The sequence below is a fragment of the Ovis aries genome, chromosome 1 (assembly GCF_016772045.2).
Source record: "Ovis aries strain OAR_USU_Benz2616 breed Rambouillet chromosome 1, ARS-UI_Ramb_v3.0, whole genome shotgun sequence".
NCBI classification, from domain to species: domain Eukaryota; kingdom Metazoa; phylum Chordata; class Mammalia; order Artiodactyla; family Bovidae; genus Ovis; species Ovis aries.
This window is the reverse complement of record NC_056054.1, coordinates 119894596-119922067: the sequence shown is the minus strand read 5'-3', so window position 1 is coordinate 119922067 and position 27472 is coordinate 119894596. Positions and strand designations below refer to the sequence as shown.

At 43.5% G+C, this 27472-nt stretch overlaps 2 protein-coding genes, 2 non-coding genes and 1 pseudogene across 11 annotated transcripts in view; 2 read left to right on the top strand and 3 right to left on the bottom strand.

Annotated features, from left to right (window-relative positions):
* Positions 1–11591, bottom strand: part of MPZL1 (myelin protein zero like 1) — an 87554-nt gene extending 75963 nt beyond the window's left edge. For both annotated transcript variants that reach the window (XM_004002734.5, XM_060403584.1), the window contains exon 1: positions 11350–11591. In XM_004002734.5, the coding sequence (XP_004002783.1) occupies positions 11350–11440 (91 nt within the window). In that variant the 5' untranslated portion in view covers positions 11441–11591. The remainder of the gene's footprint in view (positions 1–11349) is intronic.
* A 4900-nt stretch (positions 11592–16491) lies between these two features.
* LOC114113255 (putative ribosomal protein eL39-like 5) lies at positions 16492–16647 on the top strand (annotated as a pseudogene).
* An 858-nt stretch (positions 16648–17505) lies between these two features.
* TRNAP-AGG (transfer RNA proline (anticodon AGG)) lies at positions 17506–17577 on the top strand. Its single transcript has one exon. It is a non-coding gene; the product is annotated as a tRNA-Pro (tRNA).
* Positions 17578–18229: 652 nt separating this feature from the next.
* Positions 18230–18301, bottom strand: TRNAP-CGG (transfer RNA proline (anticodon CGG)). The gene has a single exon. It is a non-coding gene; the product is annotated as a tRNA-Pro (tRNA).
* A 7097-nt stretch (positions 18302–25398) lies between these two features.
* RCSD1 (RCSD domain containing 1) overlaps positions 25399–27472 on the bottom strand; it is a 71495-nt gene continuing 69421 nt past the window's right edge. For all 7 annotated transcript variants that reach the window (XM_060403562.1, XM_042257399.1, XM_004002733.5 and 4 more), the window contains one exon: positions 25399–27254. In XM_060403562.1, the coding sequence (XP_060259545.1) occupies positions 27222–27254 (33 nt within the window). In that variant the 3' untranslated portion in view covers positions 25399–27221. The remainder of the gene's footprint in view (positions 27255–27472) is intronic.

The window sequence follows — 27472 nt, the reverse complement described above, 5'->3', positions numbered from 1 at the left end:
CCACTAAATTCTTACTTGATCTGTGTAAGCACAAAAGTTCTAGGTCACATGAATAAAAGTCTAACTTGAATCATAAAAATAGAAAGTCACATCTCCTCCATCAATTCCCATACTTAAATCAGCTGAATAGAGACAAGGCCGCAGGGTCCAAACTAGCAGAAGTTAAGAAATGAGTTTGAATGAAGGTGTTTTAAGTAGCAAGCCATTAGCTTTATGTATTAGATGTGTTTCAGGAGGTAGAATTTTTCAGATTTCATAAAATTAACACAATGCATGTATTATATATTATACAACAGCCCCAGTCGGGTGTAAGACAGCATCCCACAATCAAATATATAAGTATTTCTGTGGTTTATAAGTATTTATGTTTCATATGATTATTTTTCCAAGTGGATCACAACTGAAATAGTCTATAACCAGTTCAGGTCAAATTATGCAGCCAAAAGAGTATGTATCAAACTTAGGAAAAAACTTTCAGTTTTCAGAGCTTTTGGGATTTCAGAATTGCTGATAAAACTGTGGACCTATAATCTGAAATGAAAAATTGCCCCTCAGCATTTTCTGTTCTGAAATCCATATACAAATCAGCATCATCTTTGCTTATTATTAAAATATTCTCTAATTTCTCTAGTATATAAAGTTCATCACGCCTTACCAGGGTTCTTCTATATTTGCATTCACTGGGGGTGGGGGTTTGGAATAAATTCCAAACAGATGAAAGTGATCCAGACCAAAAGTCCCTATGAGTTCAGAGACAAGAGCTGGAACTCCTGCTGGAGGCAGGCAGAAAGGCAGCGGGGCTACAGAACCTCTGCCAGTGGGGTGGAAGGGCCAGGAAAGGTCCCAGGAGCTTTTGCTTTGAACATTCTGAGCCTGTTTGGACATCCTGTAAGGCAAGTCTGCCAGGAGTCTAACTGCAGAAGGATCTGCACAGCTTCCAGGGAGAAACTCAGCCCAAGTGAAGAGGGAAGGCTCAGTGGCTTGGTCCACATGAGGGGCAAGGAACATTTCTGAGCCTCATACGGTGTCAGACACTTGGATAAATGGATTCATGCTGTGTCCTAGCCAGAGGGAGCAATACCAGAGTGAGAAACTACAAGAATCACACCATTCACAAGCCCTAGGGAGGAGCAGGGCACAATTCTGCATCAGCAGTGAGGAAGGCTTCAACATGGCAGCTTCATCCTCTAGGTTGGAATTGGCAGCATCAAGGCATGGGGCTCTTGGCACAAACGTGACCACAGACACAGGACACTGGTGGATGCCCTGGGACAGTTAAAGGATTCTTTGCAAACATTTAAGACATCCTGGAAACCTTTGAAAAAGCAGTTAGAGACTTTGAAGGAGAAATTCTATAATAATGCAGAAAGTGAAAGTATTAGTCCCTCAGTCGTGTCTGACTCTTTGTGACCCCATGGACTACAGCCCTCTGTCCATGAAATTCTCCAGGCAAGAATACTGGAGTTGGTTGCCACTCCCTTCTCCAGGGGATTGTCCTGACGCAGGAACTGAACCTGGTCTCCTGCATTGCAGGCAGATTCTTTACTATCTGAGCCACCAGGGAGACCCATAATAACGCAGAGTGGTTGCAAACACATGCTTTGCAGCTTTGAGTCCCAACCCTACTACACATTAGCTAAATGAGTTTGCACATCACACAACCTGTCTTAGTTTCTCCATCTGTAAAATTAATAAAAATAATAATTACCACACAGAATTGTAAGGAGATGAAATAATACATATAAATTGGTTAGCAAAGGCCTGGCGCATGGTACAGACTCAATTAATGAGAGCAGAACAAAAGAAATAACATGAACCTAGTTTTTTTTTGTTTGTTTTTTAACCTAGTTTTATATCTAAACTTCTAAGTTATACTTGGTTGAAAAGAGAAAGATATATATACCTGTATCTATATCTAGAAAGATAATGGGTTAATTAATTCAAAATTTCCTCCTAACTACTCACTTTCTCTCTGCCCTTCTTAACTATTTAGGAGATCTCAAATATTTGCATTTTAACATACTTTTCTCTTAGGAAGCTGAGTCCTTTACTTATGTTTCCTAGCAATATCCTTCAGAGGAGGGTATATAGCAATTATGACCTGGATGTGAATAACTGTAGGAAACAGGCTGGTATAGGGTCATCCAAGTTCTCACTGAAGCTTAGCCTACAATAAAGCACCTTTATCTTTTCAAGTGTTATCTGGAAGAAGCACAGGCTTATGTTAAGTTTACATAACTGCACACTGTGACCTTCAATGTTTGGAGAGAAAAGAATACATTTCTTAACTTTGATAAAAAGCATTTTAAAAATGGCTTTAAATTGCACATAACAAACTCATCAGATCCCAAAGTACTATAGACTATCACAGTCTCAGTACAGACCATGTAAACTGCAAATTCATCAACATTTGTTCAGTTGATTACAGCACAGCACTAACAAGCTGAAGTCATGGGTTTCATTCTATGGGTCAATCTCATCTGTAAGAATAAAGAACCCAGGCTCAGCAAAGACATTGTATCTCTAACCCCAATTAGTTAAACCTAAGAACTAGGTACAATGTATCACGGCTGTTGGAAATCTATTTAAGCCACAGGCTCTGATAGCAAATCAGAGGTATTACAAAAGATCCTAATTTCTTGGGAGGCTCTGAGTTTCAACGGGAAGAAAAAAAAAAAGAATTCACTGAAAGAGAATTTATCAGTGAAACCATCTTTCTCTTCTTGGATAAAGGCCTAAGGGAACCAAGGTAAAGTTATAAATGAATAAAAAATTATAGCAGCTCAAGTCAAGTGAAGTCACTCAGTCATGTCCAACTCTTTGCAACCCCATGGACAGTAGCCTACCAGGCTCCTCTATCCAGGGGATTTTCCAGGCAAGAGTACTGGAATGGGTTGCCATTTCCTTCTCCAGGGGATCTTCCCAACCCAGGGATCGAACCCGGGCTTTACTGTCTAAGCCACCAGGGAAGCCCTTACATACGGCAGCCCACATGCATTCAAAAAGATTTTATAAATAGAAGCTTAACAGCGAAGATATAAAGGTCCCAGGAGAAGATGACAATTTCTCAACTTAGGCACTACAAGTAGTCACAAAGGCAGAAGAACCAGAGATCAAATTGCCAACATCCACTGGCTCATGGGAAAAACAAGACAGTTCCAGAAAAACATCTACTTCTGCTTTATTGACTATGCCAAAAGCTTTGACTGTGTGGACCACAACAAACACTGGAAAATTCTTAAAGAGATGGAAATACAGACCACCTGACCTGCCTCTTGAGAAATCTGTATGCAGGTCAGGAAGAAACAGAACTGGACATGGAACAACAGACTGGTTGGGAAAGGAGTACGTCAAGGCTGTATATTGTTACCCTGTTTATTTAACTTATGTGCAGAGTACATCATGAGAAATGCTGGGCTGGATGAAGCACAAGCTGGAATCAAGATTGCCGGGAGAAATATCAATAACTTCAGATATGCAGATGACACCACCCTTATGACAGAAAACGAAGAAGAACTAAAGAGTCTCGACGAAAGTGAAAGAAGAGAGTGAAAAAGTTGGCTTAAAACTCAACATTCAAAAACTAAGATCATGATATCCAGCCCCCATCACTTCATGGAAAATAGATGGGGAAACAGTGGAAATAGTGGCTGACCTTATTTTTGGGGGGCTCCCAAATCACTGCAGATGGTGACTGCAGCCATGAAATTAAAAGACGCTTACTCCTTGGAAGGAAAGTTATGACCAACCCTGACAGCATATTCAAAAGCAGAGACATTACTTTGCCAACAAAGGTCCATCTAGTCAAAGCTATGGTTTTTCCAGTAGTCATGTATGGATGTGAGAGTTGGACTATAAAGAAAGCTGAGCACCGAAGAATTGATGCTTTTGAACTGGGGTGTTAGAAAAGACTCTTGAGAGTCCCTTGGACTGCAATGAGATTCAACCAGTCCATCCTAAAGGAGATCAGTCCTGGGTGTTCATTGGAAGGACTGATGCTGAAGCTGAAACTCCAATAGTTTGGTCATCTGATGTGAAGAACTGATTCATTGAAGACTGAGGGCAGGAGGAGAAGAGCACAGCAGAGGATAAGATGATTGCATGGCATCACTGACTCAATGGACATGAGTTTGAAGAAGCTCCGGGAGTTGGTGATGGACAGGGAGGCCTGGCATGCTGTAGTCCATGGGGTCAGAGAGTTAGACAGGACTGAGCGACTAAACCGAACTGAATGATCACAAAGCCAACTGACCTCCACCTTCTAAGCAGCCAAAATTCCAATGACTTTGGGCATGGCTAATGTCAAATATTTGGCAAAACAAAAGTAGAAAAGGAAGAAAGGACTATCATTCAAGACATGCAAAGGCTTCATATCTCACCAGCCTTAGGGAGCAAGACCAAGAGCCTCAACATACTTGAGACTTCAGGCAATGCTTCTAGTTTTTTCAATAATTAACTTTCCTTTAATGGAAGCTAGAAAGACCAAAGTAATCTATAATAAATTCCATGTCAAAGCAAATCATTTATTCTCTTTTTTAAAAAATGACACCAATAGTCAAGCAAGATTAAAATCTTTGTGGGACTACCCTGATGGCTCAGTGGATAAGAATCTGCCTGCCCAAGGGGACAGGGGTTTGATCCTGTGCCTGGGCCACAAACACTGAGCCCACACTCAAGAGCCTGTGTGCCACACCTACACTCTAGGGCCCACAGACCACAAGTAATGAGCCTCTGTGCCACAGCTACTGAAGCGCGAGTGCCCTACAGCCAGCAAGTCGCAACTACTAAGCCTGTATGCTGCAGTCACTGAAGTCCATCTGCCTAGAGCCCGGGATCTGCAACCGAAGTAGCTATTGCAACGAGAAGCCCGTGCATCACAGCTAAAGGGTAGCTCCCACTCTCGGCAACTAGAGAAAGCCTGCACGCAGCACTGAAGACTCAGTGCAGCCAAAAATGAATAATAAATAGAGCAGTGTGTATATGTCAAAAAATATCTAAAAATAATCTTTGCAATACGTGAGATGCATATCCTACACAGAGAATCCAAATTCTCAGATAAAAGCTACAACTTCAGTAAAAACACAACTGGGCTCCAGTTAGAAGATTCTACTCATCCACAAGAAATGTGATTAAGGCTACACAAAAGCAGCTTTAGTCACAATAGAAAGGAATGTGAGAAATACTTAGTAGACCAGCATTTACCAGGTGGAAGGGAGGCAGCAATATTTCTGGAAAACTGTGTATATCATGTTTTCCCCAATTAAATCACATTTTAAACTCAGCAGGAAAGAGCAACCATTAATGGAATCCCACGGTGGATCCTTCATAAGTTTAAAAAATATCTATTTTGTAATGCCAATAGTATTCTCTTTCTCTCTCTTTTTTTCTTTTTTTGGCCACACTGCCTGGCATGTGGGATCTTAGTTCCCTGACCAGGGATGGAACCCATGCCCCCAGGATTGGGAGCACTGCTGCTGCTGCTGCTGTTAAGTTGCTTCAGTCGTGTCCGACCCTGTGCGACCCCATAGATGGCAGCCCACCAGGCTCCCCCGTCCCTGGGATTCTCCAGGCAAGAACACTGGAGTGGGTTGCCATTTCCTTCTCTAATGCGTGAAAGTGAAAAGTGAAAGTGAAGTCACTCAGTCGTGTCCGACCCTCAGCGACCCCATGGACTGCAGCCTTCCAGGCTCCTCTGTCCATGGGATTTTCCAGGCAAGAGCACTGGAGTGGGGTGCCACTGCCTTCTCCTGGGAGCACTGCAGGCACAACAGAAAAGTCTCTTTTTTTTACTGCAAACTTTCACAACTGGTGATTATCTTAAATTGTGATTGCCAAAGGACCAACTGCTCTTTGGTGTCCATTCTTTATTTGAACAGTCTGTTACTCCCACTAGAATCTAGGCTCCCTGCTGCATCCAAGATGCCTGAACAGTGCCTGGCACCCAGAAGGTGTTCATTTGGTTGAATAAGTGAATAATGATTTTGTAAAAACACAAATTCACATTTTATGCACTTTATACATATATCTTTCATTTAATATTGTCTTTCTTTTTTTTTGGCAGCTTCTGAGCCCACTTAATACCCTGGAGTTCAGACAAAAGTGTGTGGTACAATATTAAAAAAAAAAAAAGACTAAATTTTTATTTTATTATCGCAACTAGTAAATCCAAACTAAAAGGCTGAGGGAATTGGTAATGAGATTAGTGGCCTTTGAACTACAGCGGAAGTGTCTCAAGTCTGCATTTGAGACAGCAACAAGCACCAAAAAACAGAAAAGTTTTATGGATAAAACACTTATATACTACAACAAACATGATAAAACAATTATCGTACATAATAAGTAGTAATTCCAGAATTATAGTGCTTAAAGTGACCGAAGAATGTTAATTTATTCCATATATATCAGAGGAATATGAAGTAGTACTTAAAGAATGAAAATTATCAGATAATGCATAAAAATCAACTTGGAAAAAATACTCCTTCCTTCAACAAACATTTCTTGGATACCTCCTATGTGCCAGGCCAAATCCTAACACATGCAGCAAACTGCTAACAAACTGTTATCAAGACATGCCTAAGCCTCCTTGCATTTAATAAGTATTTATTAGTATCTATCATATTCAGTACACTGAGCCCTAGAGATACTTCTATAAACAAGATCAACACAACCTCTGTCCTGGATTCTAGTGAAAGAGAAAAGAGAACCACCAAACAGTGAGAAATTACAATAAGGACATAAACAAAGGGCCAAGACTGGTTCCAAGAAGGAAAAGGAGTACGTCAAGGCTGTCTATTGTCACCCTGCTTATTTAACTTCTATGCAGAGTACATCATGAGAAACGCTGGGCTGGAAGAAACACAAGCTGGAATCAAGATTGCCGGGAGAAATATCAATAACCTCAAATATACAGATGACACCACCCTTATGGCAGAAAGTGAAGAGGAACAGAGGAGAGTGAAAAAGTTGGCTTAAAGCTCAACATTCAGAAAACGAAGATCGTGGCATCTGGTCCCATCACTTCATGGCAAATAGATGGGGAAACAGTGGAAACAGTGTCAGACTTTATATTTTGGGGCTCCAAAATCACTGCAGATGGTGATTGCAGCCATAAAATTAAAAGACGCTTACTCCTTGGAAGAAAGTTATGACCAACCTAGACAGCATATTAAAAAGCAGAGACATGACTTTGCCAACAAAGGTCCGTCCAGTCAAGGCTACGGTTTTTCCTGTGGTCATGTATGGATGTGAGAGATGGACTGTGAAGAAAGCTGAGCACTGAAGAATTGATGCTTTTGAACTGTGGTATTGGAGAAGACCCTTGAGGGTCCCTTGGACTGCAAGGAGATCCAACCAGTCCATTCTGAAGGAGATCAGCCCTGGGTGTTCACTGGAAGGAATGATGCTAAAGCTGAAACTCCAATACTTTGGCCACCTGATGCGAAGCATTGACTCATTAGAAAAGACTCTGATGCTGGGAGGGATTGGGGGCAGGAGGAGAAGGGGACAACAGAGGATGAGATGGCTGGATGGCATCACTGACTCAATGGACATGAGTTTGGATGAACTCCGGGAGTTGATGATGGACAGGGGGGCCTGGTGTGCTGCAATGCATGGGGTCGCAAAGAGTCGGACATGACTGAGAGACTGAACTGAACTGAACTGAAGAAATAATAACAGGGAACCCCACTGCATAGGGTGATTGGAGAAGGCCTCTCTGAGGAAGTGACACTTAGGCTAAGGCCTCACTGATGAAAATGAGATAGCTCTGGGCAGTTCTGGGGAAAGAGCACATCAGGTATCAAGGGCAAAGGACCTGAGATGGGAATGAGTGTCGAAGGGCAGAAAGATGGCTGCTGCTGCCGCTGCTGCTGCCACTAAGTCGCTTCAGTCGTGTCTGACTCTGTGCAACCCCACAGACGGCAGCCCACCAGGCTCCCCCGTCCCTGGGATCCTCCAGGCAAGAACACTGGAGTGGGTTGCCATTTCCCTCTCCAAGAAAGATGGCAACATGGCTTGAATATAGTGAGCAAGGGGCAAAAGTTGAAGTCAGAGTGGCAGGCAGAAGCCAGATCATGTAGAGAACTGTAGGCCACAGAAAGAATGCCATTCAGAATGCAATGGGAAGCCATTAAGAATTTCAAACAAGAAAGCTACATGAACTGATTTGCATTTTTCTAAAAATCATTTTTGCGGTTGTGTAAAGAAGGAACTAAAAAGACGCAAGGGGGAAATGCGAAGTCCAGCTGGGAGGCTACTGTTACCACAGTAACATAGCCAAGAAATGACAGTGATTTCGAGTAAAAATCTAGGAGTAGACCAACAGGAAAAAAGTAGGTGAGGGAAAAAAGAAAGTGGGTGAGTCCTAGAGGTATTTTGGAAATGGGAGAACTGAATGGATGTGGGGACTGAAGGATAGGAAGTTAATTAGGGTGGATCCTAGGTTTCTGGGTTGAGCAATTAGATGGATGATGGTGCCCTTTATTGAAGTGGGTGGTACAAATTACTGAGATTTCTTCTTCATGTTCTGGGTATTCAAGCCCACCTAAAGGTTACCAAAGACATTCATTCCCATTGCCAAATTCAGTGAATCCTTGAAGTGTGCACACTCTTCATCTGACACAGTTAAAGCTCCACACTCTGTTTCCAAGACAGCACTCTTCTGCTTCTCTTACTTAACGAGTCTCCTTCTCAGGTTCCATATACCCCAGAACTCTGTTCTTGGCCTTCTACTATTTCTTTCAAGAACCCTCTCCCTTGCTGACCTCATCCAAGCAATCCATAGCTTTAACTACTACCCACATAAAGCCTCCCAGATCCATATCTCCTTCCAGAACTTTCTTTTCACCTACCCAACTGAACCATCTACGCAACTGTCCCATTTCTATTGAGATATTTCAGCAGCATCTTAAACTCAACATATCCAAAAGTAACTTCATCATCCTCTTCCTCCAACACTCCTTTTCCCTCATCCCACATTCTTCATCTGTGAAAAGCATAACTTTGCAGAACTATGCCCAGCTTCCTAAGCAGGAAACTTAGGGTCATCTTGCAAGTCCACATCAAATCAATTTCCAAGCCCCATCAAATTTACTTTCTAACAAGTTCATGGATATGTCCTCTCTTCATAACCCACTGTTTTAATTCAGGTCTTCAGTCCTCCTGCTCTTGTTTCTTATATAACACTCTGGTTTCTTCAGCCTCACATCATTCAAACACACCCTTCACATCTCAATAATCAGAGAAATCCTTCACAGGCTCTCTATACCCTTAGGATAAAATTCAGCCTTATTCATGGCAAACAAGGTCCATTGGGAGTTAGAGCCTCTAGCTGGGTCTCCTGCCTCAACTCCCACCATCTCTTCTATACATTCCAACCTCTCACCACGCTGACTGACCAACGGGTTCATTCATGAATCTGCAAATACTGTTTTCTCCCAATTCCTACTTAATTCAAGCATCCCTTTCTTTTAGCAGTCTGAAATTCAGTCTGAGATGATGACTCTCCTCTGTGCTTTTACAGCAAACCATTAATGAAAGACTTCTTCTATTGCTTATCACACTTTGTTTCTCCCACTGAACTGCAAATTATGTGAGGCCAGGGACTATCTTTCCTAGAATATTTTCAGTGCTTAGTACTTAAAAAATGATTAGTAAATGTTTGTGGAATAACTGCATCTAGATCAAACTTAAGAAGGCTTTCTGTAAAACATGAACTGCTATATATAGTATTCATGACAAGAAAAGGTAACCCGAAAGAAGAGACATTCAATGGTTTTCTAAAATTAACCAATAACAACAGTTGCTGACTTTCAGACATCAGCATTCATCTTCCATTACTGAAGAGCTAGCTATGTCCAAGGTATGTATTGATGTAATTCTGATGATCTTTTTGTATTCATATCCATTAATATTTATTTCTTCAGTTCAGCTACTTTTTAGTACTCTGAGTTTAATTAAGATTTCTCTGCTTTTGTCCTCAGTAAAGACAGAGGTCAGCTTCTCATGCATAATAATTCTGTATGAATAAACAAGAGTTCTGATACACATTAGTTTTAAGCTATTTTCTACTTGTTCACTAAAACATGAATATTACCATCACCACCACCACCACCAACGAAAAACACATGCTCCTAACCTTTTTCCCTCCTTCAGAAGAGACATTTATACAGAATGGATTGTCTTATATATACAAAGTATATCTTCACCTATCAACCACCAGAGAGTGAAGGGACTTTTACATTTATACTTTATAGCTCCTGAAGCCATTCATTAAATATTCTCCCTGGCTCCAAAAATTACATACAGGGCTTTTCTGTAAAAGTTATTATTGAGTTTTTCATGTTCAGACACTGTGATGCAACTGATATTTTTGCAAAACAAAGAAATGATTTCTTTCCACGGTTTCTTAGGAGCTGGCTCTCTTTATAACCATAACTTAACCACATTCTGAGACAGCAACAAGTTCACTGCTTTGAGCAACAATACACAAAAACGTTCTATGGCAGACACCACTGCAGATGTCCATAAAACAATTCATCCAATTCAGTAAATCCGCCCTGAGGTTTTTAACCTTATATCTCACTTATGATATCTGGCAAAGGAAAAAATGTGGATTTTTTTTTTTTTTTTAACAAAGACAGATGTGCCTTTTAATATCCTATGTCTTGTCAAATTATGGTGACTATGTCTGGAATTATTATGGATTTCATGAAACTCTGTTAAGCCAGGTCATTCCAGTGGTATTTCAGCTCTTTGCACCCTAACCCAGAAGTACTGCTAATTCTTCTCGGTGCTCTGCAGGTTACAGAGATAAGGCATATGAAACTCTGGGGCCCTTCCATCTCCGAGACTTAAAAAACGGATTGGAGAGCACTGGAAATGGAACCAACAAGGTAAAACAAAAGTCGTTCAACAGGGAAACAAACCAACAAAGGCCCCACAGAAGAAAACACTGCAACCTTCCGCCGACTCCCAAAGGTGGAGAGTGCCAGAAGCCCGGGTTCCTGAACCGGAATCCCAGTCGGCCCTGGGCGACCCAGAGTCACCAAGCGGAGAAGGTGGGCAACCCAGCGAAGGCACAATGCAGCCGCCCGCCGGGCCCCCTCCCCAGAAAGCCCCCCAAAATGACCAAAGTGGTGAATTCTCCCCGCCTCCTCTACACGCAGGGATCCAGGAAGAAGGAGGCTCCGCGCCTCTCCAGCCGGTTGCGGGCCCGCGCTCCCCGCCCGCCAGCTCAGTTCCCCAGGCCCCAGGGCAAGCAGGCCGCGCCCCCTGCCCACCCCTGCGCCCCGCCAGCGCCGGGCCGGCCACAGGTCCCGCCGCCCCTGCTCTGGCCCCGGCATCACTCACAGAGCCCGAGCGCCGCCGCCAGCACCGACCACAGACAGCGCCGGCGGTCTGGGGATGCAATCAGTGCTCCGGCCCCGGCGGGCGCTGCCATCGTCCTCCAGCCGCAGCCGCCGCGGCCCTGAGCCCCGGTCCCCACTGCAGTTAGCTAGGCTGCTGGCCGAGGGCTCTGGACTCGTCGTCGCCGGTATCGACGAGCAGTGCCACGCCGCGCTCCCCGCTCGCGGCCCCAGCCACAGCCTGCCAGCAGTGTGCCGGGGCCTGCGCCCCGCGCTGGCCACAGCAGTCAGCTCATTGGCCTGCCCCGCACACTTTGAAGGACGCGATTGGAAGGCACCGACTGTCCGTCATTCCCTCTCTCCAGGCGGGGCCGCGCCATCTCCGTCCCACCCAGGGCTCCTTCTGCCAGCGGCGGAGGTCCCTGGCTGTCCGAGGCGACCGCCGCCGAGCCCGGTGCCTGCCCGCCTGCCTGCGTGGCCGTTCGCCCGACTTCTCTGGCCTGCGCGCGTCTCCTCTGCGTCTCTGAGCGTCCAGCCCCCCAGATCTTTTCATTGTCTTCGCCTCTGTTTCTGTTCTTCTCGGTTTCTCTGAGCCTCACCTAGAGAAAAAGAAGCAGTTCGTTTACACAATTTAAAAAAAAAAGGAATGAGATGGGGAGAAACTTCTGATTCACTCGTGCAGATAGAACACATTTTCCCCCTTGCCCTGTATCCCAAGTCTATTTTGCCTGGATTCAGATAATTTATGTGCAAATTGAGAAATCTAATAGCTTGAAAAGAAGTCTCCATCTTGTCTGACTTTCCTCTAAGGAACCCTTCCCCTCCCACTTTTGGCTAAGAAGGGTTGAGAACTGGGAATTCTCTCCTACTCCCTGGAGCACATATGGATGGGGTTTTGCTTTTGAAAATGTCCCTCGATTTATCAAAAATTGGCAAGTTCCCCTCCTGACTCTGAAGTGCCATGCCTGAGCCGGCTCCAGTTGGTTAGCAGTGTCTGCCACTTACTGGTTGCCCCAAAATTCTGGAAAGTGTTCGGAAGGGTGCTTATGAGAACACCCTAGGAAAGGGAGAAACGGAAGGGCAGGAACACGAGAAAAATGAGGGTGTAGGAAGAAAAGGAAGAATCCAGGTGGGAGGCTTGTAGTGTGGGAGAAGGAAACAAGTATTAGACAGTTAGGATGAGAGGGGGAGAAGAGCAGGGTAGGAGCACTCCCCTGCAGCCCTTCATTTCGGGGTTTTGTTTCAAGTCAGTCTTATGAACAGGCTTCCCGATATTTTTGCTGTTTTAGCCTGCTAGCCTTGTAGTATGGCAGACTGATAGCAATTACCTTAGTCCCAGTGAGAGAAAACCAAACAAACAAGAAAACACCACTTCACCTTATTTCTCTGTCAGCAAGATCCTCATGAAGCGTTTTTGGAATGCCATATATTGGAAAGACTACAAATGCATTAACTGAGCACCTACTGTGTGCTGTAGATGTAGAATACCCAGGCTTTACTCTCAAGAAGCACAGAGTCTAGCAGTCAGTGTAGCAGGCAAGTACTGAATTAAAATTTTTTTTCAGTGCTTGAAGAGAAGGTGGAATCAAGGAGAAATATAAGGCCAACAGGCAGTGATCCTCAAAGATATGTGTCATGTTAAAAGCTTCTCTGCTGCCCATGACACACTTCAATACAGATAACTTCCTTTTCTGAGAACCACTGGCCCGCGAGGTGTCCAGAAAAGATGCATCGAGGAAATAGCATTTGAAGCGGATTTTATAGGCTAGATAAATTTTCACCAGAGAGAAACAGGAAAAGCAAACTCAGAAATAAGGAAGCAGTACCAAGTGCAAGGATATATATATATATGTATATGTACATAGCTCAGTTCAGTTCAGTTGCTCAGTCGTGTCTCTTTACGACCCCATGAATCGCAGCACGCCAGGCCTCCCTGTCTATCACCAACTCCCGGAGTTTACTCAAACTCACGTCCATTGAGTCCGTGATGCCATCCAGCCATCTCAAACTCTGTCATCCCCTTCTCCTCCTGCCTCCAATCCCTCCTAGCATCAGGGTCTTTTCCAATGAGTCAGCTCTTCACATGAGATGGCCAAAGTATTGGAGTTTCAGCTTTAGCATCATTCCTTCCAATGAACACCCAGGACTGATCTCCTTTAGAATGGACTGGTTGGATCTCCTTGCAGTCCAAGGGACTCTCAAGAGTCTTCTCCAAAACCACAGTTCAAAAGCATCAATTCTTCGACCCTCAGCTTTATTCACCGTCCAACTCTCACATCCATACATGACCACAGGAAAAACCATAGCCTTGACTAGATGCACCTTTATATATGTATGTACATACATATATACAGAAATATATATATATATTTCAGCTGTGTTCAAGGCCCAGTTCATTAGCTTTCCTCACAGACCAGGTTCTCTTTCTGGGGTTTTTTTGGAGGGAATTTTTATATAAAAAATTTCTTTTATATAAAGAAAAAAATTCCCACCATAAAAACCCCAGAAAGAGAACCTGGTCTGTGCGGAAAGCTAATGAACTGGGCCTTGAACACAGCTGAAACTTCTGAGAAAACCCAGATGGTCAATTAGAAGGCAGTTAGATATGTAGGTCTGGAGCCCAAGGAAGCAACAAGAGAGGCTACCATGAAACCAGAACTTGCAAGGGCGGCAAAGTGTTTCCACAAAAAAACCAGTATCAGATCATAAGTAGATTATAAATATTTGCTGAATGAATAGATGAATGAATGTTTATTAAATTAATCGAGAAAAGTTACAAAGAAAAAGTCATGTGAGGTTGTTTCAGCCATAGTCCTTGCATTCTAGTTTTGGATCCTTCTGTAGAGATAGTGAATGGAAAACAAACCAACCTTTGGATTTTCAATCACTATTATGAACTTGAGAGTCTCACTTAACAAACCTCCTCCTCCTTAGGTACCTGCTTCTACCTCCTGGAAACCCCTCTTCTCAGCTCAGTCAGTCCAGGCATACAATCAGAATCAGTTGAAGACTTTCCATGGATAAGTAAAGTCTTTTTAATGGGCTGTGTTACCTCTGAAAGGAGTGGACTTCTTGGAGAGAATTTTCCCTACAGAGTCAATAAGAAGGAAAACCATGAGCAGAGTCTTGTCTGATAATAGTTATCTATGTACAGACCCATTGGCCTCTCAGACTTCCTGCTTCATGCAGTATACAGAGAGTACAATAAGGAGGGTTGGCCTTGGGAACATCTCAGGGCTTTAAGTCTTCTCTTAATAGAGATCAGATAAGAGGCACCCAGGAGCAGCTGCTGCTGCTGCTAAATCACTTCAGTCGTGTCCGACTCTGCAACCCCATAGATGGCAGCCCACCAGGCTCCCCCATCCCTGGGCTTCTCCAGGCAAGAACACTGGAGTGGGTTGCCATTTCCTTCTCCAATGCATGAAAGTGAAAAGTGAAAGTGAAATCGTTCAGTCGTGTCCAACCCTCAGCGACCCCATGGACTGCAGCCTTCCAGGCTCCTCCGTCCATGGGATTTTCCAGGCAGGAGTACTGGAGTGGGGTGCCATTGCCTTCTCCGCCAGGAGCAGCTAGTGCTAGCAAATATATATGGGCATAATTTTCTAGAGCTGGAATTAATGGGAAAAGTAGAATAGACAGTGTCAGGCACCAAAATTTCCAACATCTTTGTGATTGTAGTAGAATTCTCTTCCACTTCCTGTGCTCTCAGTGGTATTCTCTCCCTCCTTGTATTTTAAAATCTGTTGCCAGAGGAAGATTGGAATGCTGTGATCTGTGGGTGGTGACAGCAAGCCATTCCAGGAGCACTGAGATTTGATGGATATCAGATAGAGTCAAAGATGAATCCAGGACACACTGAGAAAGATTTATCTGGAGCTAAATCAGTTTCATTAACATTTCTACAGAGACTGTCTCAATCCAGAAAGGGATTGCATTTTCCTAGGAAAGTTTTGAAAATCTGAAAATCCAAGTTCTAGCGCCTCTGGTGCCCCTGGTATCCCTGGGCACAGAGGCACAAGTTGGAAGAACTTGGTAACAGGGTCTTTAGGGTTTACTGTATAGGAGAAGGATGTGTCTCCAGCTTGTTCATTCACTGTGGCCGGGATAAAATGTTCCTCAAGGTTCTCTGTCTCCCTGTACCCCGACAGCACCTATGTACTACTTCTGCTTCACCTATGAGGGAACGATGTGCTCTGGAGAGGTATCACAGGCATTCCTCTTGCTGGGATAGAGACATTTGTCACTGTGAGTTGGACAACTGATATCCTGAGTTTTGTTACTGTCAGTCTTCTTATATCATCATTGGGAGGGAAATGTGACAGTCTAGTGGCACCTGCAGAATAAAAGACAAACCCTTGCAATCACTAGAGAAGAAGAAATAGGAAAAATAAAAGCCCTAAAATGATAATAACTTAATAATAAATTCAAGTGGGAAAGGTGAGCATAAAAACAGACCTCCTGGTAACTGTGGAGATGGAGGTTCCCAGAAAACCGAAGTGATTACATTATTTTACCTAACGAGTTATATTTTGTAGTTTCCTCATTTCCAGGAGAAATAGAAACTTCTTAAGTGTCCAGGGCACATTTTTTTCCAGTTGGGTTCTGATGAATAAACTCTGCTGACATCTAGAACTAATGAATATTTTTAAAGGGTATTCTTATCCTCCTTGCTTTGGGACCTAAGAAGAACTGAAGACTCAAGTTAGGATGTTTTCAAATAAAACAAAGGGTGGAGTCTTAATGTTAGAACCCCAGAACTAAAATTTACTCACATTGAACCATAAGTAGAAAGTTAACAACACATAGTGCCTCTAAATGTTTGAGTGAATGAGCAATCAAATGAATAAACAATGAATGGTACATGAAATAAAATAAATAGGCCTATTTAGGATAGTCACTCTGTCTACTTATAGTTTCCTATCCGGTTAGTTATTTGTTAGAGTTGCAATTCACAAATACTGATTGTCCAAGTACCAAAATTTGTAGTTTTAAGGGATTCGGAACATATTGCAGTCATTCAGCAATTAGTCATTGAGCACCAGCTTTGCCAGCATAAGCCTCCATACTATTTAAGAATTTAAAATATAGTAAAAAAGCTCTTTTCTCTTCTCCATTTTCCTCTGTGCAGTCGAATTTATTCCTCCCCATGTCTTTTCACAAGAATTTGAAGATCAAGCAATTTCTGACCAAGAAACAAAAGCGGCATCATTCCATTCCCCAATCGATTTGAATGAAAACTGGTAATAAAATCAGGTATAACTCCAAGAAAAGACACTGGTGAAGACCCAAGCTGGGCCTCTAAGGAGCCTCATTTACCAATTGGCACTCATCTATGCTATGGCAAGGTCACTCGCATCTTAACTGAATCACAGCAGTGCAAACTCACTGCTGTCTGAATAGCTCATGGGAGAAACGAAATGTGTGAGTCTTGGTGTTTCCTCACTAGAGGTCCGTGTGGCTCAGTAATAAATATGTGAAACATTCTTTTGGGAAAAAAAATTAAAAATAAATAAAATAGAGTTAAGAAGCCATGCCTTAGAGATACTGGGACAATTGGACACCAATTATAACAATTGTTTGCCGATTATACAGTAGAATTCAGTGCTGCTATTAACGTTTAGAAGAGACAAGACTGCAACCCAGTTATATACCACATACAATTGGTTTTTAATTTGTTAAAGGATTTCTTTCTGAGAAGGTCAAAAGAGAGAATGAGAAACAGATTTTCCAGCTGAAGAAAACGGATCGAGTAAAAACACATAGATGGCAATACTTAAGGCCGGAAAGACGGTGCTTTGAACACTAGGATAAAATGTGTAGGCAAGAAACTGACGATGTCACTACTATTGGAAAGTGCAACATCCAGAACTCAGTAGGGGAGAGAATCTGGAACCTACCTGCCACAGGGAAATTGCCACACACTCACTGCAGTTTATCAGCCATAAATATAAATAAAATTATAAATATTCCACTGATAGTGACATCGTTGTTTTCTTCTGTATTACTGATTTTCAAAAATCAAGAGAAAAAGAAAATCCGTTTACACTAGAACGCAAAACAGCTGAGGAATATAAACACATAACAGTAAATAACCGCTTGGAAACGCAGAAGTCAGTAATTCTTCCTGCTTTTACGATGGCAGGAAGAGCCTGAGAACGACGGCTCGTTGGTCTAGGGGTATGATTCTCGCTTAGGGTGCGAGAGGTCCCGGGTTCAAATCCCGGACGAGCCCTCTTTTCTTTTCTTTTCTTTGAATTAAATCCATTTCTAAAGAAATTAACTTTAGATCTATGAATATAATAAATACATGTTGGTGGAAAAATACAAAATTGAGACCTTTTGAACTTATAGCACACTTTAAGTTCAAATACCATTAAACGACATAACCTGAAAACGTAGAAAGTTTGAAAGCAATGTAATGCTCTGAAAAGACTCATCCCATTCCTGCCAGTTCCAGAGTCGAGCACGTTCGCTGGGCATCTCCGGTGCCTACAAGTGCGACCTAAATCTGCTCACGCCCGCGCCGGTCCGCCTGCACAGCGACCGTGGGAGGCGGACTGCGCGCCGGCTCACCCGGGCCCGCCGACCCTCCGTGCCGCACTCACGCTCGGAGTATTCCGGGGCTGCCCCGGGGTCCGCACGAGGCGTGTCTTTTTTCCTAGCATGTGTTTCAAAGTGGTACAAGCATTTTCATATCTTGCCCTCAGACGAAAAAAGACCACATATTGTACGAATTGATCTCATGTGATCTTTTACTTCGTGAAAAGTACTTCTTGGTCAAGGTTTGAGTTCAAGGAACTAGAATAGTTTCATTTCAGCCCTTAAATGAGCCATGTGGGGGGGAAAAAAGTTTTAAATTGTACTGCTTACGAAAGAAAAAACCTGGGCTCGTCCGGGATTTGAACCCGGGACCTCTCGCACCCGAAGCGAGAATCATACCCCTAGACCAACGAGCCGCTCTCGGTAAAAGGCCTCCCAGAGCCTCCCTTCAGCCTTATCCAACCGCCAGCTGCACCGCCCGACCAACCTCGGCTAGAGAATTTCCTCTCATTTCCCAGGTCTTGGGTCAAAACGCTTTCGCCACCCAAAGGGACACCAGGAAGGGACGTGCATTTTTTCCCAGCGGGGTAGGTCTTATCTTCCGGCGCCTCGGCTCTGCGCCGCCGCCTGCGGCCATCCGCACAAGATTCGGGAAGCCGCCTTCCACGAGCCAGGATAGCCCTGGAAGGAGGGGGCGGCAGGGCGGTGGAAGCCAGGGCTAGGAGGGCGCAGGCAGGGCCCCTCGGACGTCTCGGACTCCGCCAGGTGCTCGCAGCCCAGGGTCTCCATGCCGCCAGTTTCGTTACTTGCGGGGAGGTCCCGCCGCTCTCAGCTCAGATCAGCCTCAGAGCACTTGGCTCTGTGCAACGTGCCTCATCCGCATTCCCAGCCTCTGCTTGGCTGCCGGAAGACGCTCGGCTGCCGACGACGGACATGGGTGGGTGGAGCGGGAAAAACCTCGACGAGCTGGCGAGAAATGGGAAAGGATGCACCTTATCCCTGCAAGGGAGTGTTGGGACACAGAATTCTCAAAGGGGAGAGTATTGACAGATAACTTTTTTTCCAACGTTCATTTTGAGATCACGCACCCTTTTTAGAGCCTTGGATGTACTGAACGCACTGCGTTATCTGTAACAATCTGTCTCCAACGTACTAACCTCATTTCGCAGTTAGGTATTTCAGGCGACATGGCGAGGAAGTGGCATGGTAGGCACAGCAACTACCCAAGTCTTAGAAGTTGTGTTGGATGGGGAGGACTATGAAAGGGGCAGGGAGGGAGACAGGGTTTGGTGTCTTGTTAGCTTGGAGGAGTGGAGAAGGCACTGGCAGTGGGCAGAACCTTTGACCTAGCACCACCTCCCCTTCGTTTGTTCTTCATAGGGAAGAACAAATCTGATTCCATATTGTATCCGTTTTTGTTTGTTTTTTTACTTTAACCTGTGTATTCTATTCAGAGAAGGCAATGGCACCCCACTCCAGTACTTCTGCCTGAAAAATCCCATGGACGGAGGAGCCTGGTAGGCTGCAGTCCATGGGGTCGCTGAGGGTCGGACACGACTGAGAGACTTCGCTTTCACTTTTCACTTTCATGCATTGAAGAAGGAAATGGCAACCCACTCCAGTGTTCTTGCCTGGAGAATCCCAGGGACGGGGGAGCCTGGTGGGCTGCCATCTATGGGGTCGCAGAGAGTCAGACACGACTGAAGTGGCTTAGCAGCAGCAGCAGCAGCAGTGTATTCTATTGCTTTTGCTACAAGGTAATTACCACTTTAGCATTCTTGCCTGGAGAGCCCCATGAACAGTATGAAAAGGCAAAAGATATGACACTGAGAGATGAACCTCCCAGTTGGATAGGTGCCCAATATGCTACTAGAGAAGAGCAAAGGAATAGCTCCAGAAGGAATGAAGAGGCTGAGCAAGAGCGAAAACAATGTCAGGCTGTGGATGTGTCTAGTGATAGAAGTAAAGTTTGGTGCTATAAAGGACAACATTGCATAGCAATCTGGAATGTTAGGTCTGTGAATGGAGGTAAATTGAAAGTGGTCAACAGATGGCAAGAGTGAACATCAACATTTTAGGCATCAGTGAATTAAACTGGGCAGGAATGGGCGAATTTAATTTAGATGGTCAATTTATCTACTACTGTGGGCAGGAATCCCTTAGGAAAAATGGAGTAGCCATCATAGCCAACAAAAGAGTCTGAAATACAGTACTTGGGTGCAATCTCAAAAGTGACAGACTGATCTTGGTTTCCAGGGCAAACCATTCAGTATCACAGTAATCCATGTCTATGCCCCAACCACTAATGCCAAAGAATCTGAAGTTGAACGGTTCTAGGAAGACCTAAAGACTTTCTAGAACTAACACCAAAAAAAGATGTCTTTTCCATCATAGGGGACTGGAATGCAAAAGTTGGAAGTCAAGCGATACCTGGAGTAACAGGCAAGTTTGGCCTTGGAGTACAAAATAAAGCAGGATAAAGACTAACAGTTTGGCCAAGAGAACATGCTGGTCATAGCAAACACCCTCTTCCAACAACACAAGAGAAGACTCAACACATGGACATCACCAGATGGTGAACACCGAAATCAGATTGATTATATTCTTTGCAGCCAAAGATGAAGAAGCTCTATGCAGTCAGCAAAAACAAGACTGGAAGCTGACTCTGGTTCAGAACATGAACTCCTTATTGCAAAATTCAGACTTGAAGAACATAGGGAAAACCACTAAGCCATTCAGGTATGACCTAAATCAATTCCCTTATGATTATGCAGTGGAAGTAACAAATAGATTCAAGGGATTAGATCTGATAGAGTGCCTGAAGAACTATGGACAGACGCCTGTAACATCGTACGGGAGGCAGTGATCAAGACCATCCCCAAGAAAACAGAAATGCAAAAAGGCAAAAGGGTTGTCTGAGGAGGCCTTACAAATAGCTCTAAAAAGAAGAGAAGCAAAAGGCAAAGGAGAAAAGGAAAGATATACCCATTTGAATGCAGAGTCCCAGAGAATAGCAAGGAGAGATAAGAAAGCCTTCCTCAGTGATCAATACAAAAAAATACAGGAAAACAATAGAATGGGAAAGACTAGAAATCCCTTCAAGAAAATTAGAGATACCAAGGGAACATTTCAAGCAAAGATGGGCACAATAAAGGACAGAAACAGTGTGTACCTAACGGAAGCAGATATTAAGAAGAGTAAGCAGGAATACACAGAAGAACTATACAAAAAAGATCTTCATGACCCAGATAACCACAATGGTGTGATCACTCACCTAGAGCCAGACATCCTGGAGTCTGAAGTCAAGTGGATCTTAGGAAGCGTGACTACGAACTGAGCTGGTGGAGGTGACGGAATTCCAGGTGAGCTATTTCAAATCCTAAAAGATGATGCTGTGAAAGTGCTGCACTCAATAGGCCAGCAAATTGGGAAAACTCAGCAGTGGCCACAGGACTGGAAAAGGTCAGTTTTCCTTCCAATCCCAAAGAAGGGCAATGCCAAAGTGTGTTCAAATTACTGCACAATTGCAATCATTTCACATACTAGCAAGGTAATGCTCAAAATCCTTCAAGCTAGGCTTCAACAGTATGTGAACCAAGAACTTCCAGATGCTCAAGCTGGATTTAGGAAAGGCAGAGGAACCAGAGATCCAATTGCCAACATCTGTTGGATCATAGAAAAAGCAAGAGAATTCCAAAAATCACCTACTTCTTCATTGACTACCCTAAAGCCTTTGATTGTGTGGATCACATCAAACTGTGGGAAATTCTTAAAGAGATGGGAATACCAGACCTCCTTCCCTGCCTCCTGTGAAACCTGTATGCAGGTCAAGAAGCAACAGTTAGAACCAGACAGACTCTAGCAACAGTTAGAACAGACTGGTTCCAAATTGGGAAAGGAGTATGTCAAGGCTGTATATTGTCACCCTGCTTATTGAACTTCTATGCAGAGTACATCATGTGAAATGCTGGGCTGGATGAAGCACAAGCTGGAATCAAGATTGCAGGGAGAAGTATCAAAAGTCTCAAGATATGCAGATGATACCACCTTTAGGGCAGAAAGGGAAGAAGAACTAAAGAGCCACTTGACGAAAGTGAAAGAGGAAAGTGAAAAAGTTGGCTTAAAACTCAGCATTCAGAAAACAAAGATCATGTCATCCGGTCCTATCACTTCATGGCAAATAGATGGGAAAATAATGACAGACTTTATTTTCTTGGGCTCCAAAATCACTGCAGATGGTGATTGCAGCCATGAAATTAAAAGACTCTTGCTCCTTAGAAGAAAAGCAATGACAAACCTAGACAGGGTATTAAAAAACAGAGACATTACTTTGCCAACAAAGGTCCATCTAGGTTTTTTCAGTAGTCAGGTATGGATGTGAAAGTTGGACTATAAAGAAAACTGAGCGCCAAAGAATTGATGCTTTTGAACTGTGGTGTTGGAGAACACTCTTGAGAGTCCCTTGGACTGCAAGGAGCTCCAACCAGTCAATCCTAAAGGAAATCAGTCCTGAATATTCATTGAAAGGACTGACATTGAAACTGAAACTCCAATACTTTGGTCACCTGATGTGAAGAACTGACACATTGGAAAAGACCCTGATGCTGTGAAAGATTGAAGGCAGGAAGAGAAGGGGACAACAGAGGAAGAAATGATTGGATGGCATCATCAATTTGATGGATGTGAGTTTGAGTAAGCTCCGGGAGTTGGTGATGGACAGGGAAGCCTGGCATGCTGCAGTCCATGGGGTTGCAAAGAGTGGGACATGACTGAGCGGCTGAACTGACTGGGTTTCCACCAAGGAAACCCAACTGACATTATGAAAGTGAAAGTGTTAGTTGCTCAGTCATGTCCCACTCAGAGACGCCATGGACTGTAGACTGCAAGGCTCCTCTTGCCGTGGAATTCTGCAGCCAAGAATGCTGGAGTGGGTTGCCATGCCCTTCCTCCAGGAGATCTTCCCAACCCAATGATTGAACCCAGGTCTCCTGCTTTGCAGGCAGATTCTTTACCATCTGAGCCACCTGGGAAGCAACTGACATTATTGGTTTGTCTAAATACAAGTAATTTTTTCAAAACTTCATATACAACTACACCATCAAGGGCCAGAGTCATTACTGACAAGAGTGCCCAGTGAGGAATCCTAGCCCATTTCAACCTCTTCCTTCTACATCCTGTTTCCCTCATGGCATCTCCTTGACTGTGCCAGGGTGTTGCAGGTACCATGGGGCGCCCAGAACTTTCCAGGAAGAGAAGTCAAGAATTCTCTTTGTTCCTGTTTTTGAAGTGGGTGGCTCCCTTTATACTGCGAGGCATTTCACGCATTCATCATCTCTTCTTTCTCTGAGGAGGATCAAAGAACCACAGCTTCCTGCTCCATCTGACTGCAATTGTGGTTTCTCCAGAATTCCCATAGCTCTTCTTGACTGAGGGCAGAACTGGAGTAATGGTTTTCTCAGCCTCCGTAGGCACTCTGATCATGACATCACTGGGCCTGGCTTACTCTAAACAAGACTGGGAAGTCAGGAAAGCGTGTAAACCGCCCCTAGACTTTCATGTACTCTGCTGTTCTTTTTCAATCCCTTCTAGAAGGTTTTCTAAAACAAACTCAATTCAAGATGTGATGACAAAGGTATAAAATATTCTCTTTCTCAGGATATGCATTTTGAATGGGAAGACTAGAGGCAGTGGAATCAGTTGCTAATTAAAACATTTCAGGCATCTGGTATCAGTGAGGGAGCCATTGGGCAGTGATAAATGCTGAAGATAATCTTACTCCAGTCCGAAATCAGCTCAGTCATTCCTTACTTAATAAGTATTTATTGAGTGCCTATAACACATGAGGCACTGGCACAATGAACAACACAGACACTGACTTAACCCATTGGAGCTCCAGACTGGCTCTGGACACAGCAAACATCACATGAAAAATGAGACTATTTTCTGTGGTGGCTTCTGAAAACAAATGCTGTTTTATTTGAGTAGCACTTAAATTTTGCTCAGACTCTGTTTTGTTTCTTGTTGTTGCCTACCCAGCATCATTTCTTTTAGTAACAGCACTCTGATTTAACCTTGAGGCACCCTGTTACTCCCATTCACGGTCCTTGAAGATGATAGAACTAACTCACCTAGCCCCTAACTGCAGGAGAGAGCATGTGACCGAGGGCTGGCTGATCTGATCTCTGCATCTCCTTGTTCATAACGATCGGTTCAGACATGGATATGTGATCCCCATGGAGTCTACAGAAAACCTTTGTAGGATTTTCCCCTACAGTTATTAGGAAACAATAAGCTCTTTCTATTGGGTTTGCAGGCTGGGAAGAGCCTACTTGAGACTATGGTCAACAGAAGAAAGCAGAGACATTGCTTAATTGATTGTATTCAGGTCTGTCCATGGATTGTCAATGTATATTAACATTGTACAGGCAAATAGAGAAGGAGGAGGGGGAGAGAGAGATTCATAGACATAGATGTTTTGTATCAGCCAGTTTGAGTTCCTTTCATTAGCAGCTGAAGGTCCTCATTCATTCAACTGCATTAAAATTTTACACCTCCAAGAGTACTTAATCAAAAGATGATGACGAACTATTTGTCCATCCACTCCTTTATTCCATTATCTAACATACGTTAATGATTAGTCAATTGGTCACAAGTCAAAACTGGTCTGGCAAACTGGATCCTTTTCAGGGTGGCCTCAGTGAAGAGAGTGGAGTCCTGCGTCTCTGGGGTTTTTGTGGTCATAGCTGGTTGGTTACCTAATGCTACGTGCAGCTGAAACAGCATCACAGCCTTTTCAATACTGGCATATTCCTTCAAAACAGTCAGGTTTTTTTCATGCTCCCTCTCTGGAGAAAGGAGGAACACAGTTTAAAATTCAAGCTGGACTACAAAGGAACTGGAAGAATGATTCTGACTCTTTTCTTCAACCTTGTAGCTGTGAAGAAACAGTGTTTTCCTTCAACCTATTAACGGAACCTGAATGAAAGAAAGTCTTCCTGGTCTGGTGATGACTGTTCCACCTAAAACACAAATGGATTTCTTTAATCCCCAGGGTGAAGTCCTAGTCTCAACTATAGTGATGCATCACCGAACCACAGTGTTTCGAGAAGAGAGCATTAAACACCCAGGCCGCAGCACCAACAGGGAACAGGGTCCTGCGTTCGCTTCATGAATTCCCCACTAGGAGTCACCAATAACAACGCCTGGGAATAGGTCTCTATGTTCTCGCAAAACAGATCAAATATGTGATTAACAGAGAACTGGTGAGACTTTTGATAGCATCACACATGCTCCTTCAGTGTCACATTCTTGTCATTTTTATTGCTCCTTCATCTGCTACTGTAAGGTATGTGAGATAGTTTCATTTCTACATTCACATCCCATCTATTCCATTCCTTCTTCTAGTAAGGAAGAATGGCAGATTTCCCCCTTTCACCACACACACCCACAGCCAAGCTCACATTCTCAAAACTCTTGCCTAGATATGTGCACGCATAAACAACCCAAAGACATATATAAATAAATCCATGTATTGTTTACAGGGTATACATCTCTGTGAAGAGATTAGATAGGTAGATAGACAGATGATAGATAGTATATAGATCTCAAAATAACTGACACACATATCTCCCAAACTCTGCTAAAATACAAAACTTATTATAGTATCAGTCTTCACTAGATTACAAGATTTAGAAGCTACATTCAATTTTAAAATAGTTTTTGAAAAATGTATATATCAAATATTAATACTATTCTGGAGTTAGAAAAATTGTAATGAGGTGATAAAAACTGAGGTACCAGTGGTGAGATAAGGCCTTTTAGTCTGGGAAACTACTTTTTGAAGTCAGAGTAGATAAGAGTATGGTCTAAGAGACCTCCAGAAAAATGACTGCTCCAACTACCAAATCTGCATGTTGAGATACTGAAATAAATCTGAATAAGGAGCAACTCTAAAGATTAAAATTTATTTGGACGAGCATCTTTCAGCAGGAGTGTGTGAAGGGGGGAGAGAGTATGTTAAGAAAGGGGTAGTCAGGCCCCCTGTTCCTAGCGAAGCTTCCTGCACTCTCTCAACAGAACGTTAAAGCAAGAGCTATTCAGGGAGAACAGACCAATGACCTACTCCATCCCTCCTGAGTCGGGGAGGAGACCCTGGGTTTCCATTCAAGTCAGGGAAGGATGTCCTTATTATGTAGGTTGCACATCATGATGCCCAGTGCATTTCCCAGGAGATATCTAATTCATGCTCGGGGCTCCCCTTCTGGAAGCACAAACTTCATCTTCCCAGGATAAACCAGAGGGCAGGCACTGCTCAGGTATCATTGTTCTGCTTTCAAGAAGAGGAAATGAAGTGCAGACCTGTGAAACCTCTTGACATTCTGCCTCCCCAAAGGAGTTGCTGCCTGCCTCTGCCTCTTGTCCCCTGGAAGTAGGAGATGAGCTGAAAATTCCTAACTAGAGAATTACCAGATGGGAAAGCTCCTGGTAAATTACCAGATGGGGAGCTTCCCTGGTGGCTCAGACAGTAAAATCGTCTGCTTGCAATGCTGGAGATCTGGTTTCAATACCTGGGTCAGAAGATTCCCTGGAGAAGGAAAATCCTGGAAAATGCCATGGATGGAGGAACCTCATAGGCTACAGTCCATGGGGTCACAAAGAGTCTGACACGACTAAGCGACTTTGCTTTCACTTTCAAAGCTCCTGTCCCTGGAACAGACATATATTTTCAAATGTTTCAATAATTATCTCTTCGAGTCCAGTGTTTTCAAAATTGGTTGACCAGTCACATTTGGACCAAGCTGAAAGGTTGTTTCAGGGTCTCCATACAATTTCAGGTCTTCTGTAACTTACAGGATGTATATTTCCAGTGATACTACTTTGATTCTAGCCACCTGAAATGAGTTTTTACTTATATTTGAGAACTGTGAAAACTTAGGAATAATAAAAGGGCTATCACTTTATATAAACACAATCTGATTAGCTAAATGCCAGTCCAGTTCTGAGGTCAGCTGTAGGGGTAAGTGGGTGTGGGTCTGGGCCCCACAGGTTGACCAGTATCCCTGGGAGTTGTCAAAACAGCAAATTGTTTTAAATAAGTTTTCTTAAAAAAAAAAAAGAAAAAAGAATCCATCAAGTGACACAAACTCAAGCTGATCAAAGTCTTCTGCCCTCAGGTCCGCTCTCCGTCTGCAGTGGTGTGCAGGCTGGGAAACGGCACCCTGTGTCTTCAGGCTGACTTCAGACTCTCAGCCCATCATGCCCTGCAATGGCTTCCTTTTTGCTGCTACTTTCAAAGACATGGCTCCAGCAGCTTCATCACTAGAAGCAATGTGCTCTTCACATTTTAGTGTCCTGGGCAGGGGTGTTATCCTGAGAACAAAAGAGGAAGGAATAAATTAGGAGGAGAGTAGAGAAGCCTGGACACTCAGCTTGCCTTCCTGGGGATGCTAAGTCAGGCAACAATAGTAATAGTGATAATAATGCTATGTGACTGACATAGTTTTTCATACTCATCAATACATTTATTTCTCACAAAAGCAATAGGAGTTTGATACTTGTATTTACTCTGTTTTATAGGTGGGTTAATT